Source organism: Sciurus vulgaris, assembly GCF_902686455.1.
Source record: "Sciurus vulgaris genome assembly, chromosome: X".
In the NCBI taxonomy this organism is placed as follows: Eukaryota; Metazoa; Chordata; class Mammalia; order Rodentia; family Sciuridae; genus Sciurus; species Sciurus vulgaris.
Genome location: NC_136471.1, coordinates 90,271,286 through 90,291,969, shown reverse-complemented (window position 1 = coordinate 90,291,969; position 20,684 = coordinate 90,271,286). Strand labels below are relative to the sequence as shown.

The window sequence follows — 20,684 nt, the reverse complement described above, 5'->3', positions numbered from 1 at the left end:
TGCATTTGCTTCCCTGATAATTTCCTTGCTCCAAAGTGCATTTTATTTTAAATGAATATAACTACCCCAGTTTTCTTTTGATTTGTGTTTGTATGGTATATCTTTCTCTTTTTCTTTACCTCTACTCTACCTGTGTCTTTATATTTAAAGTGAGTTTCTTATAAATATATATATATACACACACATATACATATATAGCTGGATTTTGTTTTTTTATCCACATTGGCAGTGCTCTGACCACTTTGGTACTGGGCATTGAACCCAGGGGTTCTTAACCAGTGAGCCATATCCCCAGACCTTTCTTTAGTTTTTAAATTTTGAGACAGTGTCTCTCTAAATTGCTGGGGCTGGCTTTGAACTTGTGATACTCTTCCCTCAGCCTCCTGAGTTGCTGGGATAACAGGCATGCACCACTGTGCCTGGGAATCTTTGTCTTTTAGTAATAAACTATAGAAATGATCCCTGAAAGTATAGTCTTATCTTTGTCTTTTAATTGGCATATTTAAAACATTCATGTTTAAAGTCATTTACTGATATACTTGGATTATTCACTATGTAAAACTGCTTTCTGTTTGTTGCCATAATTTTTATTCTTATATTTTGTCTTCCACTAATTTTCTGCCTTCTGTAGTTTTAAGTGAGTATTTTACATTGTCTACTTATCTCTCATCTCTTAGGATATCCGTTACACTTGAAAAAAATGTAGTGGTTGACCTAGATTTTGCAATATACACCTACAACTAATTCAAGGTCATTTTTAGATAACACTGAACAGCTTCATGCATAGTGCAAGTACCTTGCAACAGAGTTAGAAATATACTTCCCTCTCATGTTTTATAGCATTGTTTCATTAATTGCACATATACATAAGCTATTTTCACTGAATGCACTGTTGCTATTATGATTTTATCTGTTATATTAAATATTAAGTTGTTATCTGTTGGATCAGTTAAGAAGAAAGATAAAATATTTTATTTTAGTTTCATTTATTCTTTCTCTAAACACTTTTTCTTCCTTTATGTTATAAAGTATCTTAAATATACCATTTTTCTGCTTAACAAATAACTGCTTTCAAAAATTCTCGCAAAAAAAAGTCACTTACTGATGATTCCCTCAATCTTTGAGAAAGTAAGTCCTTACTTCTTTTACACTAAGAGGATAATTTTGATGTACTAAATTCTAGGCTGGGGTGGTTTTCTGCTTTGACATGAAATATTTCACTCTAGTCTCTTCTTGTTTTCATGATTTCTTTTTTCAAAAAAAATTTAGTTGTAGATGGACACAATACATTTGTTTACTTATTTTTATGTGGTGCTGAGGAACAAACCCAGTGCCTCCCACATGCTAGGCAAGCTCTCTACCACTGAGTTACAACCCCAGCCCCATGTTTCCATGATTTCTGAAGAGAAGTCTCATGTAATTCATATCCTTGTCCCTCTACAGGCAAGGCACTTGTTCCTATGGCTCTTTTTCCCCAAGATTTTCTCTTTCTCTTCGATTTTCTACAGTTTGAATGTGTTATATCTAGGCATAGTATTTTGGTGTTCTTTGAGCTTCTTGGAGCCCCATGGTTTGGTCTCTGTCAATTCTTTTAGAAAATTTGCATCCATAATTAATTTAAATATTTCTTCTGCTACTTTCTCTATTTTCTATTACTTTTTCTTCTCATTCTATTAATCCCATTCCATATGTATTATGCTTTTGTGATGGTCTTACACTTGTTTCAAATTCTGGGGTATTTTTTCCATTCATTTTTGAAAAGTTTCTATTGACATATCTTCAAACTCACTGATTCTTTCCTCAACCATGTCTAATCTCCTGATGAGCTCATCAAAGGCATTTTTCATTCTTTTTTATTTCTAGCATTTTATAGGGTTTCTATATCTCTGCTGCTTACATTAATCATCAGTTTTTGCATGTGGTCCAATCTATTCATTACAGCCGTTGGCATATTAATCATATGTATTTTAAATTTCTGTTCTGAAAATTCCAACATCTTGTACACATCTGAGTCTGGTTGAAGTGATATAATTATTTCTTCAGATTTCAGAGTTTTTAACTGTTTCACATCATTTATAATTTTATGTTGAGAGCAGACATGATGAAACAAGTAAAAGGAAGAGAAGCAAATAGACTTTTAATGTGAAGTGTTATATCATCTACCTGAGAGACGACATTTGTTGTTGGTAGTAATTGAAAGGGGAAGAGGTTAAATGGTATTCCAGTGCTTGTGTTTCTATCTCATCTTCTGTTTTTTGGTTTCTCTAAGGACTACTTCCTTAAATAAGGTCTAACATTTGTAGTGCTTTCACCTGTAGCATCCACATATTATGCAATGGTTGAGTTGACGTGTTCAAGTGCAGGGTGAGAGGAAGTATTCTACAATCTTTTGGTTAGGTCTCAGTTTTTTGGTGAGCTAGTGGCCCTGGTTATGAACTTCACAAGTGATTTTGAGACCCTACTCCATGCACTGTCAGTGACACAAGAAGGCTAAAAAGTTTAGAAGTTGGGTACATCTCTTTCCCTACACTGAAGACTAGGGAGCTGGGTTTGAATATTTCCCTTACTATAGGTTGGCTGATTGCTAAAACATAATTCAGTCTTATGTCTCAAGTGTCTGTGATTGAAAGCTTTAGGACACAAAGGTATTACTTTATCAGGGCAATCGGACAATATCATTCTAGAGCCTAAGAGTATTATGGTTTAAAATGCTGCTTCCAGAACTTTATGGATTCAGGCACTAAAGTCAGATTTTCTATTATCTATGGCCCTAGAATTCTGTTCAAGGGTGAAAAATAGAAGTAGTGGCATATTAAAATTTATGAACCTCAGAACTTCTACCCTATAACAAGAGTACCCTATAATATTAAAACTTTACATTTTAAAAAATTAACTAACAAAATCCCGCCAAAACTCATGACTTGGGTAAAAGAGTCTCCATTATCTAAGGTTTTATTGATTCGGGATTCTATGAACACAGGACAATCTAGCTTGAGGGTTTTATGTCCTAGAGACAAACTGGAACTTAGAGTTCCTAGAATTCTGCATTTTCATGGCTACGAATCCTATTATGCGAGGTGTCAGGGACCAAGAGAAGACCTGCATATAGGAGACCAAAAGATATGGGAAGGAAGGACTTCTAGATTTGGGAAAACTAGTGTTCCAGCACTCCCAGCTTTATGAACTTCATGAGTCATCTAATGCTAGAACAGGGCCCTTCTTACCTGTTTCATCTTAGTACCAAACATGGAGCCACTCACATCAATAACAAACACCACATTCTTCTCCACAGGCTGTAGGCCTCGGGGGGCAAAGTAATGAATGAAATAGCCACCATAAATCTGAAAAAAAGAAGTGAAAGCAAGAAGAACTGTGAGAATGGGTGTAATCAGGCCCCTGTTATCCTTCTGCATGACAGCCTGCTATTTCCTTCCTAGGACTTCTCACTGTTTCTAGTTAAAGAGGCATGTGTGCAATTGTTTGCTCAATGTCCATCTCCCCCCAGCAGAACTCTTCTGTTCAGACCTTCATCCCAGGACTTGCCCAGAGCTGTGGAGTGAAGGAGACTGGCTTGCAGCCCAGGGCTCCAAGGATCAGGATTTCTGTACTATGTGAGTTCCTGTCCGTGAGAGAGCTGGGCTTGCACAGTCTTCAGGGTCCCTAGGGACACTTTGCCTGGGCTCCAGGAACTGTAAGTATTGTTTTAACCTCCCTCAATAGAGTGAGCCTGGGGCCCAGCTCATTGCTGCCAAGGGCTGGGAATTTGCAGGGCCTCCCTCTCCTCCTAAAACCTCCTTTCTGCTGTTGCTGGGCAGAGCAGGAGGGGAGGAGGCAGCAGAGGCCAATTGAGCAGTGTGTGCAGAGGGGATTGGTTACACCAGGTACAAATGCCTTGGGCTGCCCTGGCTGCGATTGGCTGCTGAGTCTCTCCCCCTACTCCATCTCTCTCTGGCTCTCTCTGCAGAGCCAGGGGGCTGGACAAGCTGAGCAAAGGGGAGGGGGCCAGAAGGTCCCTCAGCACCAGTGTCTGCTCAGCCCAAGGTTGTCTGGGCTTGCTGAGGCTCTGTGATCCCCTGAAGCCTGAAGCAGGCCTGGCTCTGGGAGACTGGCTCATCCTCCTCTTTGCCCTCAGGCACTCTGTGACCAGAAGGCTGGACACTGGCTCCTCCCACCTCACTGGGAGAGAGGAGATGGGAGGCCCTGGAGCCCTAGCCCTTGCCCCACTTTGAATTAATCCATAGGTGCATGTGTGGCTTCTGTCTCCAGGTAACCCTGGCTCTCTCACAGTTGCCCAAGGCATGCATCACTCACCCTACCATTGCCTCAGCCACCAGAGGACCCAGCTGGCCTCCTGTGTGACTCCCCTACCTGGGTGGGGAGAGCTGCTGGGGAAATCACGCCACCTAACCTTGATCTCAAGCTAACCAGGCCCCCGCTTCTTCTCCCGAAAGCTGGGGCAGTGCCCAGCTCACCACCCTCTCACTGTCCCCTGCACAAGCACCCCACCAACCTCTCACTGTCCCCTCCACAAGCACCCCACCCACCTTCTCAATTCAGGAAGAATGTGAAGAGCACCAGGACACACACTTGCGCTGCCCACCTGCCCATGGCCTCGTCCCCCTTCTGAAGACCACACAGTACTAACACAGACCCTATGCACTTAGGGATCTCAGCGTTCTCTTTCTCCCCGTCTTCCTTTCACCATCTCCCCAACGTGCATCCCACTGGATGTTCCTTAGAATGTAAAATTAGGTGCCTTTCCCATCCATGGAGGCGACCCCTTGCTCCCAACCCCCCTCAAACTTCTATCCAGCCTCTTCCCTCCCTGCAGCTTCCCAGGCTCTTTAGCCTCTGGGATGGTCTCTCGCCTCCTGGTCACACCAGCAGAACCACCGGGACTGCTCCTGCTCCCAGCTCACGGGCGCACTGCTTTGCTCAAAGGCAGCTACGTGCTAGCTTACGCCCAAACTCAATTAGTGCATTAGGAATCTCACCAGACTACACCTCGCTGATGAGCTTCAGGATGGACATTGACTTCCACTCTCTCCCAAAGCCTTTCTCCTTGGCATTCTGACAGGATCAACAGCTGTCCACATTCTCCTACCCATCTCAGGCCACTTGGTCCGGTCTCTTTCTCTAGGACCCTTTGTCCCCCTGTCCCTTTGCAGAGCTTCCAATAGGTCAGATCAGAGTATGCAGAGGAAGTGATTAGGATCGCCTCTCGGTGGAGTAAACTAGTGAGGACAGGGGTGCTGAGCAGGCTTTCTGCTGTCGGTGGGGCCTGGCAACCTGAAGCCTGAGATCAGTGGCTGCTGAACTGGGAGCTGCTCCTGACTTGTGGGCATCAGCGCCCTGGCCTCCTGACTCCACTCATTCTCGCTGTGTGGCCTTGCTCCCTACCTGGGATCGTGCCACTGACTCTCCACCGGCGTCCCCACATCTCTTTCTTTGGCCCGGCGTGCCCGTTTCCCCACCACGACTGCCGACACACTTGCTGTGGACCTTCCACCCGAATGAATGAAGATGCTCTCAACGGATGCTGCTCCAACGATCACTTCGTCAACTCCCCGCCACACAGCCCTTCTGTGTTTTCCTCAGGTGGGGGCACCAGGGTCGTGCCTCACCCAGACATGAGTGTCACCTTCAATCCTGTGCCCCTCCTGTCTGCCACCGTTCAGGCCGGTTTTATCTGCTGGAGACTTCTCGGGCCACCCCACTGCTCCCTCCCAAACTAAACGGTCTCAAATTCACGGTTACTTTTCCTCGCGTTCCCTGCTCTTTTCCGAAGGCTCTCCATCCTTGTGGCTAGGCCACAGCAAGCTACTGGGTCGCCATCCACATGACCTCACAATGTGTTGCCTTGTCACGGCTCCCTAATCACCGACAGGACAAACTGTAGCTTCCTTTGCATGCCGCCGCAGGACATGCCAGCCTTTTCTTATCTCTTACCATTTTGCTTCTCAAATCCGTGCTCCCTTGTCCCCAAGCCATTTCTAACTCCCTGCACACACTCAGAGATGTCTGGCCTCCGTTGCTTCCCCCTGCAGCCCCCACTTTGCCGGCATGCCTTTCCCTTCCCTCAGGGCCCCCGCACGTGGCCTGTTCCTTGGCATTCCTCAAGTCCCAGGTCAGCCTTGACATCCTCCAGGGTGCCTTCCCTGGCCCCCATTCCCCCTCATCTTGCTGCCAGCACACCTGTGCTGTCATGGAAAGGGTATGTCTCATCTCGTGTCAGGATTGTTTCCATCTGCTTGGTCACAGGGAAGAGGTAGGTCATGTGTGTGGAATCCTCCAGAGTTCCCTGCACCGGCCTAAACTGGGAATAACGCGATTAGGTTCCCAGGGAGTCCTGATTGAATGAGCACTGAATGTACTGGGTTTGAAAGGTGGGCACACTCAAGTAGGTAATGGGATGGAGATGCAGGGTTCCTGGCAGGTGGCAGGAGTCAGAGCTCACAGTTAATGGAGGTCCCGGTTGTCCAATTTAATGCCGATTCCCATCTCTCCAGTCTGTATTCTCACTCCAGGCATTTGTGGACACGGTCAAGAACCAAGCGACAGAGCATGTCTCCATGAACTAAACACACCCAGGTAGGTGACAGGAGGGCAGGTTATGCTCCTGCTGCCACCTGCTGGCAGGGTACCCTGAGCCCCTCCTCTGGGTGGATCCAGTGCATTCCTTCCTCCTGCGAAACAGGCTTGCCCTACCTCTGCACCCCTGCACATGCTGTTCCCACTCTGGCATGCTTTTCCCTTCACCATGTTCACAGACATGGAAGCAATGCCGTTCATTTTCCCCATGCTATCTGAAATGTCAACTCCTTCAGGAAGACTGTCCTGAACCCGCCTTCTCTGGAAGCCCCCCCTTAGTCCCACAGACATACACACAGTACCTATGGATTTCATGCACGTGATGCCAGATGTGATCCAGCTGCATCAGAATGGGGAGACCAGGGGTTGAGGCCACAGATTTCTGAGTTTCTGGCATCTGAGTATGGGGCTCGCCTAGATGAGCTCTGCTGGGTGGAGGTGTGTCCAGGTATGAATGAAGGGGCTGGACCAAAGCACAATGTTCTGGCAGGGGAGACAGAGGAATTGTGGACGGGATGGAGTCTTGAAGGGGGATTAAGAGGAGGATGCTGACTCGTGGAGAAGGAGGAGAAAGACAGTCCCAGGGCAGCAGGTGGTCTGAGAAAATGTTCACACAGAGAAGAGGGGCAGGCTCAGGTGACCCTGGAGAAAGGTGTGTGCTGTGGGCTGGGGCTGTGTGTTCTTCTTGCTGGCAGCAGGGAGATGTGTGGTCCAAAAGGCAGGCTGGGACCAGACTGCTCAGGCTGTCCCCATCCTCCTGGAAAGCCAAGGTCTTGGATCAGTGCTCCACTGCTCTGATGCAGTAGGGAGCTCTCGGGGTGTCCGTGAGCTCTCAGGGTGAGCTCAGAACTGAAGGACTCCCTGTTTAGGCACATGGCTCATTTGAAAGCAAAAGGGCCATTTCAGAGAATGAGAGACAGCAGGAAAGCCCAAGAGAACATGAGAGTATCAGAGCCACAGAAAGCATGAGAGACAAATCGCTGGCCAGTGGGTCACTTTGCAAACGGGCTGGCACTGAGTGAGCTGTGCCTCGATCCATTTGGGAATGGGTTCATCTGGACTGTGATTCGATTCCTGTGTTTCCAGGTTCCCAGCTCTCTGGGGATACATGTGGGTCCCAGGGTGGGAAGCCTTGGGAACGTACACACCACCCTATCCTTGTTCACTAGTTTGCATTTATCTCTATGGAGACTCAGAGGAACAGTTGTAAAGAGCAGGGCATTGGGCAGACCTGTCCAACTTCAGAACCCATGTTCATTCCAAGTACCTGCACATCCCCAATGATGTCCTCCATGACCACATCATACTGGACCATGAAGTCAGCCATGATGCCTGAGCTGGAGAAGGCAGACTGGTCTTGCAATGTGGGGCAGAAGATGATTCGGACACAGGTTGCTCCCTTCTCAATCCTGGTAGATGGAGGTGAGTCAGCCTCACCTGTATGGAGGGGACGGTTGGGGAAGGGTGGCGTGGAAGACTTGCCAAACCGAAAATCCAGGGATACACACAGCACAGGGGCACCATCAGGGAAGGGTGAGAAATCCAACCCTTGCCACCACCCGCCTACATCACCCTTCCACCTGCCCCCGTGCCACATCCTCTCCCAAACCTGCGCCAGCTCCTGCTTCTCCTCCTCCATCACACCCAGCCTGGCAGACCCAGCCATCCCCTGCTCCCAGCACTGGCGGCCTGACCCTCACTCACAGCCTCACCCTCCGTGCTTCCCATTCTCTCAGGGCCAGACTCTGGAGGAGTGTCACGTGCCCAGCTCACCCAGAAGCCTGAGTTCCCTCCCAGAGAGGCAGTGTGGTGCCTGCTATGTCAGAGACAGACACACACACAGGGCCTGGGTCTCCTCCCATCCCTGATTCTTCTGTGGGAAATAGCAGTCTAGCAACATTCTCCTGTGCCATAGAATTTCATGTGCTTTCTTCCCCCTCTGCATCACGTGTGTGAATAAGCCTTTTAGCGTCTCATGAAATCACTGATGACTTTCTGGTCCCGGATGTTTGCTGAGCTGGCCACAAGATCAACTCTTCTGGAATTTTAGTCCAAGACAAGTGTCCATTTAGAAATGTCTGTGTGCCTCCTTTTTCCCCAGAAAATGGAGACTTGGGAATTCTGCTCCCCCTCCTTCCTGCTACAGCTGTCAGGAAGCTTAGGGGCAAACTGAGCCCCCATACTCTCTGAGGCGCCTGCTCACATACATTCCCTGGGCTTCCTTCCTTTCAGAGCTCTTTGTTCTGTTTTATCCCCACAGGATTGGTTCTATCCTCTGCTTTAACCTTTAAGGGGAAGGGGGAGGGAGCTGCCATTTATAGCTTAGGGTTGAAGAGTGCGGGCGGCAACACTCAGATGGCCTTTGGGTCCAGCTCCCTGCTGCTGCCCTGTGTCCCTGGAGAACTTATTCCCTCTCTTTGAGCCTCAGTTCCCTCATCTGTAGCATAGGGATAATAATTACCCTGTGTTTACAGTGATTTGGGGCCTAAATAAGAGCAGTCATGCAAAGTATTTGGAACCATACCTGGATATTCTTGAGTGCTAAATAGTGTTAGCTAATACAATCCTCACTACTCATTACTCTGAACCAAATGATGGAGAGCAGAATGTTCTCAAATTCTCACAATGGTCCTGTGACATAGAATGCATCTTCTCCATTGTGAAGATGGGACAGTTGAAGTAGATCCTGCAGTGATTTGCTTTGATAATCCTATCTTAAGAGAGTGTCAAACTGGAATCAGTATCAGTCTGTTTTCTGTCTCTCTCCACTTTGTCCCCCACTCTGCCTCTCTGGGTAAGCAGGGTCAAATCTGCCAGGACCTCCAATGCTAAGCACATCTGTGATGGTGGCCACCTGGGCTGGCGGACTTCCCTTTGCTTGTCCACTGTCCTCTCAGTAGAGCCATACAGGCTGGTTCAGTTGTTCTCCAGCCTGGTTGGACACTGAGTCCAGATACTGGTTAAGGATTAAGATTCATGGGCTCTACCACAACCTACTAAACCTGGTACCAGATGTTTGAGGCCCAGGAATCTGTTTCTGAACGCTCACACAGTGATTCTGATGTAGCCAGTCAGGCCTTCCCGGTCCTCTGGTGAAATCTGAAGCAAGCCTGGCAGCCAGGTTGCCTCTCTGCTCTACAGGTCCTGCAAAGGCACCCTCCAGAGTGGCTGCAGCCACTGTCTTCCCATGGTCCTCCCACTCTCAGCAGTGATGTCAGGGAAAGCAGTGTTGGCCAGTGTGGCTTCACTGTCCTTAAAATTATAAACATGTGATTTTGTGATCCTATCCAACAAAACTTTCCCTAACATTCATTCTTTTTAATGAGGGAGATCAAATCTTTGAGATGTTTGTAACATGCCCCAAATGTCTTTGACTTCAAACATGCCTTCTCCCCTTTGAGGTGGGAAGGGCCTTGGCAGTTAGTACAAGGCAAAAGCATCGCTAGTGTAATGCCCAACAGTAAGTAAATGGTTCCCATTCAGGGAAGACCAGTATGGTAGTTGACCCAAAAGTGATGTCCACATACTTGTGTGGTGCTTGGTGCGCAGGCGGCTGGTCCTCAAAGGTGGTACGTGAACATAGGAGATGCCTGTTCTTTCTGACACTGTGACTTCCACCTTCAGTTTTGGCACCAATTGACCAGGCCTCATGCTTACCATCAGCTGGTACTGGCCCTGGTGCCGCTGCAGCAGCTCCTCATAGGCCAGGGCAAAAGTCACCTCTGTGCCTGCTGCCAGGCTAGTGGAGATTTGGAATTTCTCTGATTCCCGGTCCCTGAGTAGGAAAAACAGAGGGTGGGAAGAGAATGGTATTTATGGAAGAGTAGGGGAGCTGTTAGATGCCCTGTAAGTTGACCTGGTTCTGCTTTTCTTCACTCTTGTTTTAGTAGACCTGACTAGGTTTCTGGTTCAACTAAGTTCCTGGCTCATAGTCAGTCATCCAGGCATCAACTGATCAGCCTCTTTCCTTCCTTTATTTCTTCTTCTAAACATTCTGCCTGAGAAATTATATGAAAGGTGGTTCACCCTTAAGGAATCTCATTCTGTGAAAATTCGAATCTAGAATGCTTTGTTTTACAAAAAAGAGTTTTCACTTTATGCCTCTTCCCCTTCAAACAGCCCTTTACAGAAACCCCTCCCCTATGTGTAAGACTGAGCTTGTTTATATGGCATCAACTCAGTTTGCAGGAGCCAAATCTAAACTTTTCCTGCAGGACGAAATTCTCTTGGAAGCTGGGAGGAAATATTGAAAGAAGACAATGCATTTCTGCCAACTGAATGGAACTCAGAAAACAGAATTCAAATTCAGAAAAATCTCACTTGCATATAACCTTCCAGGACGGTGCAAATTCTTAAACAATCTATATTCTGAGAGCAGGAGAAAAGTAGAAATGGGGGAAAAAACTTCCATTTGTTGAAAACACTCTGTTACAGACTTTGATACTCATTAACTCTCACTATCTTCATGTAATCGTATGAAGTAGAGATCATTGTTCCCACTTTACAGAATTAGAGACTGAGGACCAGAGAGAACACCTGTCTCCCCTGATCACAGAGCTAAGAGGGCTGAGTCATATTTCAGACTGTGTGGCGTCTTACCTGATGCCTACATGAGCAGCTGTCTTTCCCTGGTGATGGGATTCCTCATAGATTTTTTTTGCTTGATGCTTCTCTTTGACTTCTGCAACATAGACTTTATTGTTGATGGTCCTGTTGGTCCAGGAAAGACAACAAACAGAGAAAACAGAGAGAGATGGTCAAAGACATGGAAAGACATAAAAAAAAAGAGGAGGAGAGGAATGGAAAAAGGGGAAAAACAAAATTGTATCATAAAACCCAAGTTTGAAAGGGAAGAAGAGAGGAGAGGAGAGGGAGACAAACCAGGGTGAAGTTGTTACCATGATCTCCATTTGTCAGATGTGGAAATAGACACCACACAGCACGTGATGGACCTAGTATTAGAATTTTTGTTTCTCAAGGTGTTAAATGAGTTTTGACTTTTGACACACAGAGTCTTTTTAGGTGAGACATAACTGAACATTTTTATTATAATTGTTGCATATTTTCTATAACATTTATTTGAAAACAAAACATTTTGAACCCATGAGCTTACAGATGTTGTTGTTTAGGATAAGACTAACTTAATCTTAAAAAGTGCATCTATTTAAAGAAAATACACTAAGTTAATAATATGGTTGGGGGCATAGGTGGTAAAAGTTGTGAAAGTGGTGTGTGAATTAATGCAAAGCCTTCTGGGACTGACTAGGGAGCTCCCTGTTCTCAGGGAGCTCAGAGATAGATGAGAAATGAGAAAAACAGACTTGCCAATCTTCCGATTTCTCTTAGGTCACAAAATGTAAGGTAGAATAAAGAAGGGAGAGGGAGAGGACACTTTTGCCCAAGCCTACAGGGAAGGGTCCTGGAGGGGGTGGCTTTGGAGCTAGTTCTGAGAAACAGGGAGGCTATGGATAAATAATCTGCACTGATCATGCTTCTCAATGTCTTTTGTTGTCTCCTCCTCTTCCTAGTCTCTAAATCTTTGGAACACTTTGACGCTCTATTCTTGATATACTCTCTCTCCTCTTGCTTTTCCTCACTTTCCCTCTCTTTTGTCCTCTGTACTTTCTGCATTCATTCTCTAGGTGATTTCATCCAGTCCTTAAATATCTATTTGCAGCCAGGCATGGTGGCACACTACTGTAATTCCAGTGACTCAGGAGGCTGCAAGTTCAAGGCCAGTCCGGGCAACTTGCGCAACTCTGTCTCACAATAAAAAATAAAAAGAGCTGCGAATATAGCTCAGTGGTAGAGCACCCCTGGACTCAATTCCCAGTACCATCCCCCCAAAAATGTTTAAAATACTATTTATACACAAATGAGTCCCAAATGTATTTGTCCCCTGAACTCCAGAGCTATACATCCAATTGCTTACTTCATTATCTCCACTAGAAAGTTCAATAGGAACCTCAAGCTTAACAAATATATCCAAAACTGAGCTAGTTTCTACCCACTCCCAAATCTGCTTGTCCCCAGATCTTACTTATCTTAGGAAATTGTTATTCTACCAAATCTTAGAGCCATGTTTGACTTCCTCTTTTTCTTAAACTCTATTCACTCCATCAGGAATTTTCAGATCTATTTTTAGAATATATCCAGACTCTGACCACTTTTCATCATCCCCACAATTCTTTCCCTGGTTCAAAGTACCAATGTCTCTTGCTTGGGTAAATGCAGTAACCTACTAATAGGCCTTCCTCTTTAAACCCTTGCTCCTTGTAGTCCCTTGTCATAGCTGTCACAGAGATCCTGTTAATCCTAAATCAGGCCACGTATTTCCTCTGCTCAGAACTTTCCGTGACTTCCATCTCATCTCAAAATAAAAGTCAAACTCCTCACCACAGCCCCTGTGGCCCTACACAATTTGGCTCACTGTTCACCTCTATAATGCCACCTCATCATATTCTGTCACTCATTATTTTCCAGCCACACTGGCCTCCTTGTTATTCCTTTTGATTAAATTTATTTTAAACAAATACATGAAATCATAAAGTTGTACATATTAATGGGTATATACGTTGTGTAATGTTTAAATCAAGTGAGTCATATTTATCTCCTCAAGCATTTATTATTTCTTTGTGGTGAAAACTTTCAAAATCTTCTAGCTTTTGGAAATGTACAGCACATAGCGTTTACTGTGCAATAGAACCACAGAGCTTCTTGCACCTATCTAAATGTAACTTTGTACACATTGATCAGCACTCCCCTATTCCTCCCTCAGTCTACTCTCCCCAGCCTCTGGCCACAATCATTCTACTCTCTACTTGTATGAGATCAACTTTTTTAAATTTCACATGTGCATGAGATCATGTGAGTACTTGTCTTTCTGTGCCTGACTTACCTCATTTAACGCAATGATCTCCAGCTCCTTCCATGTTGTCACAAATGACAGGATTGCATTTTTTATGGATTTCATGTATTTCATGGTGTATGAGTACCACATTTTCTTTATCCATTCGTCAGCTTAGGTCGTTTCCATTTCTTGGCTGTAGTTAATAATGCTCCTGGCTATTTCTTGAGCATGTTCAGCATGCTCCTGTCTTAGAGCCTTTGCAATTACTGTTCCCTTTGCCTGGAATGCTCTTCATCCAGATCTTTGGAAGTTTTCATACCCTCTCTTTTTTAAGATCTTTGTTCAAATGTTAGCTCCTTAAAGAGACATCTTTGATTACTGTAAATTAGCACCTTTCACTCACTCTCTCCCTTGTTCCAATTTCTCTTTCTTTAGAGCACTTCTCATCTACAAACTGACATATTGTTTTCCATGTCTGTCTTCTCTATGAAACTGTGAGCTCCCTGAAGGCAAGGGTTTTGTCTTTCTTATTTGCTGTAGTATCTTTGGTGCCTAGAATATAACCTAGCACACAATAAGCACTCAATTATTATTTGCAGTCTGGGCATCCCAGACAGACAGTAAGGAAACAGTGTGTTTCAGGGAATAGAAGATCAGAGGGGCAGAGAAGGGAGATAATAGAGTGCTTGGGCAGGCCTAGAGAATCAAGGCTTTGAGTATGAGGCTCAATGAGCTCACACAGCAGTCTCTGTTTCACGAATAGAGTAACTGAGGCACAGATATTGAGAAAGATTGATCAAGGCAGCAGCTTCCAGGAACACTAAGAGAGGATATACAGCAGGCAGAAGAGACCACTCAGGCAAGGAGTGTTTCTAGGCAGCTGAAACGGTATTGCTATGGCTGGACTAGTGTGGGGGTGGCCCAAGCTGGCAGGGTCCCAAGGTCTCCTGGGGGGGTGTGGGGGTGTAGGGTGGAGTTGCTCTGGCAGCAGCACACTGGGGCCTCTGTGTGTGTGTGCTGCCTCCAGCCAGCATACTTTCCACAGAGTCTGCCCAAGAACATTTCCTCTAGCCTGCTATGCTTAATTTTTAAAAAATCTTTTGGTGTTTTTTCTATTGAAGCAAAAATTCAAATTCTGCCTATCTGGTCCATGTATTATTTGAATGCCAACTTTTTGGGTTAGCCCCCATACTCCATATCATCCCTGCTTTTTGTTTTTCCCCCCTTTGGTTCTGTTGGTTCCCCACATGCAGTGATCTTGGTCCCCTAAATTTTACCCATATGGAAATTCTGCTTCCAGGAAGTCTTCCTGGACTACCTTAGTGCCTCTCCCCAGCACTTCCTGCCTCTGGCTCCCCACCAACCACCTCCTCTAACCTAGCTTCTCTCCAGAGCAGTGGTTGGAGGACCTTGAAGATACAGATTGTTTATGGCATGAGAACTTTCTCCCCACTAACAGGGTTGAGGGTAGCAGAGATTCTGACTGTGGGGCTCACTTAATCTCTTAGGTCTGAGAGTGTTTATGCTCAAAGTTAGAGGCATTTATATAATTCACACTAGAGTGTTACATGGGCTCATGAGTCCTACTCTAAACTTTTACTTCCCCTGCTTATCCTTCCTTGTTTATACCTTAACCAAGGCTCTGTCACCTACAAGGTCTAACAAGAACAACAACAACAGAAAAGTAGAGTCCATCTATATTTACTTACTCCCAATGTACAGTCAGGTTATCTCTCAAATTCTACCAGCACTGTACTGTTCCAGTCTCCACATGGACTCTGTCCCCATCTCCTTACTCAGTTTCCCAACTTCCTGACTGCCCCTTTCAGCATATCCCTACTTCATTATTGTCACTTCTTGCTTACAATCTTACCATGTCTTGTCATTATGGGCCACAGTTATTTCTGAAGGGGGGTATACATGCCCCTAGGCATGCTACAGACAAATCAGAAGGGAATAGCACTCTATTTATATTAGCACTCTATTTATAGAGTACCTCATACCATTTCTATATAATATATTTATATTATGTATACATTAATAAATATACATATTTTGGGAACATATTATCAAGTTTTTCTTGAAAGGTACACAAACACATAACTTGGTCTGGAGGCCATAAGTAAAACCCAAGTGCTCACTGTAACATTGGAAGCCCTACACAGCCAAGCCTTTCCCTACCTCTCAATTCTCATTTCTGATCACTCTTCTATCTCCTGCTCGTACCCTATGCTCCAGTGATATAGGAGCACATGCAGTTCCCCTAATAAGGGGAATATCTGTGTCTTTATTCCTTGATTCCACAGTCATGCCTTCAAACCTTGCTTGACTGGTGAACATCTCATATTTCAAGCTTCAGGTTAGGTGCTATATCTCAGAGGCTTTATTCAGCTGACTGGGGTTAGGGAACTGACCATTGTCTCTTTTTAGGCCTCACCTTCCTACCATTCCAAATTTGGATTTCTCTTTCCTTGTAGCATACTTTGTTAAATCATCTGCTTCTTTTTCATGTCCCGCATTAGATAGTGGACTTTGTGGGAGCAGAGACTGTGTGCAATCCATCTTCTTTTTCCTGTCGTATCCATAGTGCAAGTCACATAGTCAACATCAGGAAATGATTGTTTAAAAAAGTAATTTAATATTATCAAATACTTATATGTACCTGAAACTGATTTTAGCATAAATTTCCACATATACTAACTCATTCCTTGCAAGTGGATTTAAATTTTATCCCCGTTTTTTAGATGAAACTCCAAAGTAAACTAACTTGTCCTGAGTCCCATAATTGGCAGAGACAGGATTCAAACTCAAGAAGTCTGATCTCAGAGTGCATCCTCTCAATTATCATGTTCTTCTGAAAGAACAAACAAAAGGACGTATGCACAAATGAATGAAGTGTTGAATTTGGAACCAGACTTACATAGTGAAGTTGGAGATAAACGCGAGATGAGGCAGATCCAGGTCAAAGATGGCTTCGTGGGCTTCAGCATGTGGATTGAACAGAACAGAGGTGACCAACGTGTGGGCATAACGAGACACCACAGTGGAACGTATAGAGTAGCTAGTCATCAACAGCTGAGAAAGAAGACAGGAGGTGGGTTAGGTAGATTCTTTTGCTTAGATGGCTGGTACTTGAGGACTCAAGATTTCTAGACCAACCTCAGAGTACGGTGGGAAATTGAGGCCCAGAAAGGGAAAATGGCTTCTGTCACTCATATAGTGAACATTCTTGATAGTTCAGTAAGCTTTAGCAAGTCTCAGGACTAAAGAGTCATAGAAGATCAAGAATCAAAGGATCTCTGCACAAGTGTTTCTCCAACTTTAATGTGTACACAAACCTCGGGATCCTATTAAAATGCAGATTTTGGTTCAGCTAGTCTGGAGTGAAGCCAGAGATTCCACCTTTCTAACATTCCCCCTGGGGGGATGCTGATGCTGCTGGTCCACAGATATCACTTTAGAATGAATGAAACACTTTAGCAATGCTTTAGAATGTAACAGAGCAGCAGTATTCATTGAACTCTACTCTGTGTAAGGCATTTAGTCTTTCTTCATTAAGACCTCAGGTGTAAAGAATTACATCTCATAAGTGCAATCATTCACTGCAAGCACAATACACATTTGCCATTCATAATCTTATTTAATCCTCCCATCAGCCATATGAGCTAAATGTTATTGTCCACATTTTAGAAATGTGTTAACTGAGGCTCAGAGACTGAGGTCACACAGTAGGCATCTTCTTCACCTTTCCTGAAGTTATCATCACTCTTATCTACCCACACATAATACACAGTTTATTTCCAGAGTGGTGCAGTGGGAAATGGAAGTAATTTAGGATTAGACGGACCTAGGTTCAAATTCTGTTTCTGCCACTTCCTGTGTCTTAACCTCTGACCATCTGTTTTCTCCTCTTTATAATGGGGATAATAATAGAGCCTGGCTTATAGGGATGCTCTGAGGATTAACTGAAATAGAAACTTTAAGACCCCTGGTGCAGCACCTGACATGTTCTCAGCAAATAGTAACTCTTCTCTGATCCTACCTTCTCAGTCATAGGACTGAAGAAACAGACTGAACTGCTTCCCTTAGTCCCCCCCTCAAAGAGCTATTTTTTCACAAATCCCAGAACGTTGTTCCCTCATTCCAGAACTGACCTTTGTGCTTGATGAAGAGGGGCCAGGAGGTCCCTGGTATGTCAATTCAAGGAAAATGGTCAGCAAGAAGCTGACACAGATGAGGCACCTCCACCCAGACATAGTGCCACTTCTGGTCTGGGTCTGTTGTTCACTTCCAGAAGGTCTGAGCCTGATCTCCAAACCCTTGCTCTTTTAAACCTCCAGGTATCCCTTCTCTTGAGAGGGAGGGACCATCCTGAAGGGTGTGGAAGGCTCTGAATGTGGCATTGAAGCCCACACAAGCCAGGATTGTCCAAGAGCTGGGGCTGGCCTCTTGCCTGGAGAAGGGCTGGTTCCATGCCTCCCTTTTTCCCCTCATCCAGCTGTAAGATGAATGGAAACTAAACATACCAGAGAGCTGGGTCTGTCTGTTTGCTATGTTGGCTCAGGGTGGGGTTTTTCTTTCCTATAAACATCCACTGGAGCCTAATAACTAGGGCCAGAGGAAGGTCATTCAGCACTGAGCATCTTAAAAAGGTAGCAGAGATGAAAGAGGGGTTGGAGATCCAAGCCCCAAATCTTAGTTCTTTCTGGTACTGACTTTAGTCTTGAGATGGGTGGGTCTTACTCAGGGCCCATAAAAATTTAGAAGTCCCACAGACATGACACTTGTAATCTCTGAATAGTCAGAGGCCATGGTGGGCTGAGGCAGAGCAGTGGTTCAAAATACAGGTTCTGGACTCAGACCATCTGGGTTTGAATCTCAGTTCTGCCAGTTACTGTCTGTATAATAATGAGCAAGTCAACTAAAATCTTTGTAGCCTTAGTTTCCATATTTCAAAAATGAGGATAATAATAGCACCTACTTCATAAAGTTGTTGTGAGATTAAGTGAATTTGTACTTTAGGAATGCTCAGCAGAAGGTAGGCGTTCAGTAAATAGCTGCTAGCATGATCAAAGATCAAAAGTATGGAAAGATCCTTGTTCTTCCAGTGGCTGAATGAGTAGGGAGATGCCAAGTTGAGGTGCTCTGGACTTAGTGTTTGCAGGTCCTATAGGTGAAGAGTGGGGCTGAAAAATTAATGGAAAGTACATAGAGGTCTGCATGGGGGCCATCAGCATTCATCAGAACCTTTATCTCTCTCCTTTCTACTCACATAGATTACACATACCTCCAGCACTTACCTTCAGGGCAAAATCTCTGATGACTAACTTCCCCTAGACACTCAGATTTTCCCTATGGTATTTGGGCATTGAATAACAAGAACCTCCTCATTCTGACATTTGGGGGTTCCAAAGCTTGTCAGTGGCCACCTCCCCCAAGTCCACACAAAGTTTTCTGTTGGAATTTCTTCAGAGGGAGAGTCTTAGCTACATAACAGCTTTCCTTATACAGCAACAGAAAAGTTACATCAGCTACCCAGTTACTTTCTGTTGAAGATGAATAGATAACCAATGATTCTCAGGCAAATTAAGGAAGTCTGTAGCACGAAAGCAAAATACTAAAATAAATAGAACAACTGACCCTAGAGCAATTTGGGAATTTGGGAACAAAAGAGAACTTCAGGGAAAAAATGGTAATGTTCCTCAGTGAGATTTAAGACATGCATAAAACAAGAACTAGATGTCACAAAACAGAAACAATCAGAGAAAAGAAAGACTCAGAAATTGAAAACAAGTTGTTAAAATAAAAAAGCAACAGAAAGACTGAAAAGTAACATTGAGGAAGTTTTCCAGAATGTAAGGTAAAAAATCAAAGAAACAAAATATGAGAGAAAATGTAAGAGATTATAGGTCAATCTAGCAGGTTCAACATTTACATAATAGAAATTCCAGATCAAAAGAACAGAAACCATGAAGAAAACTTTATGAAAGACATATGTAGAAGTCAATTTCCTCCTGCTAAAGAATGATCTGCAGAGCAGGCTCCCAGAACAGCGAATCCAGGAAATAGTGGATCCAACTCAAACAGTTACTGCAGCAGTCCCCACACTGGTCCTTTGTCATTCCCTGTTCTGCCCCATCCCCCATTAGTATATTTTCAGATCCTTTAAAAACTCGAGTCAGATCCTTTTCCCTTTGTCCAAACCCCTCTGGTGGATACCACCATGGTTTACAGAGTCCTATGTGAGAAGGGTTGGCAAGGTGAGCCCTTATTACCTATCTGACCTCATTTCCTATTAGTTTCCTCCCTTCCTTTCTCCACCACTGTAGCAACCTTGGCTTTTATATTCTTCAAAAATGCCAGGCATGGGGAAAAATGCCATGAAAGATCCTGCCCCAGGGACTTTGCACTGATTTTTCTTTCTGCTTGGAATAGTCTTTCCCCAGGTATCCACTTGGGTAGCTCTCACACCTCATGCAAGTCTTTCCTCACATGCTACCTTTTCACTGAGTAATTCTCTGACCACCCTATTTAGAACTGAAATAACCTCCCACCGTCACTGGCATTCTCCATCTCTTTTAACTTGCTTAATTTTTCTCTAAAGCTCTTATGTTACATTTTATCTTTATGTATTTTACATATTTATCTGATTAGTTTTTCTCTTTCCCTCACTAGAATTAGTTCCATGTTGTGCAAGAATTGCTATCTGTATTCTTCACTGCTGTGTCTTCAGCTCCCAGAACAATGCCTGGAACATAGTGGACACTCAATAAATATTTGTTGAGTGAGTGAATATAATAAAAGCAAAGTAATTCAAGGGAAAAAGTTATTATAAACTCTGTATAATTATGCAAGAAATTCATGGTTCAAATACAAAACAAAATAGAATATGACTATAAGCAGTTAATGGAGTATAAAAGAAACTCCATTTGACCTTGTTTGTTGCTAGAAACATTCTCCTTTGAGAGGCCCAAAGGTTGTGACATTGGACTTGTAGAGAAGGAAGTGTATTCGTGGCTCACTACTTGGCTGGATTTTGAAAAATATTTACATAGCCATGATAATGTAAATGTTTCTTGTTGGTTTTTCAGATTTTTGAGTCAATCATTAGAGACAAAGCAGGGAAGAGCTAATGTGGAATGGAATGGAATGTAAATGTTAATAATCTGGATAATGCAAAAGTAAAGATAAAACTGACAGTGAGGGACACTGAATCTGCAGGGGGAGGGCAGTGTCCCTAATA

The 20,684-nt window shown here is 44.2% G+C and overlaps 1 protein-coding gene across 1 annotated transcript in view; it reads right to left on the bottom strand.

The window, feature by feature from the left end:
- ITIH6 (inter-alpha-trypsin inhibitor heavy chain family member 6) overlaps nucleotides 1-17,721 on the bottom strand; it is a 35,171-nt gene extending 17,450 nt beyond the window's left edge. The window contains exons 1-6 of the mRNA XM_079124223.1: nucleotides 17,596-17,721; nucleotides 16,362-16,516; nucleotides 11,191-11,301; nucleotides 10,119-10,366; nucleotides 7,859-8,028; nucleotides 3,225-3,341 (exon numbers count right to left, since the gene is read on the bottom strand). Coding sequence (XP_078980349.1) covers nucleotides 3,225-3,341; nucleotides 7,859-8,028; nucleotides 10,119-10,366; nucleotides 11,191-11,301; nucleotides 16,362-16,516; nucleotides 17,596-17,697 — 903 coding nt within the window. The 5' untranslated portion in view covers nucleotides 17,698-17,721. The remainder of the gene's footprint in view (nucleotides 1-3,224; nucleotides 3,342-7,858; nucleotides 8,029-10,118; nucleotides 10,367-11,190; nucleotides 11,302-16,361; nucleotides 16,517-17,595) is intronic.
- Nucleotides 17,722-20,684: the final 2,963 nt, after the last annotated feature.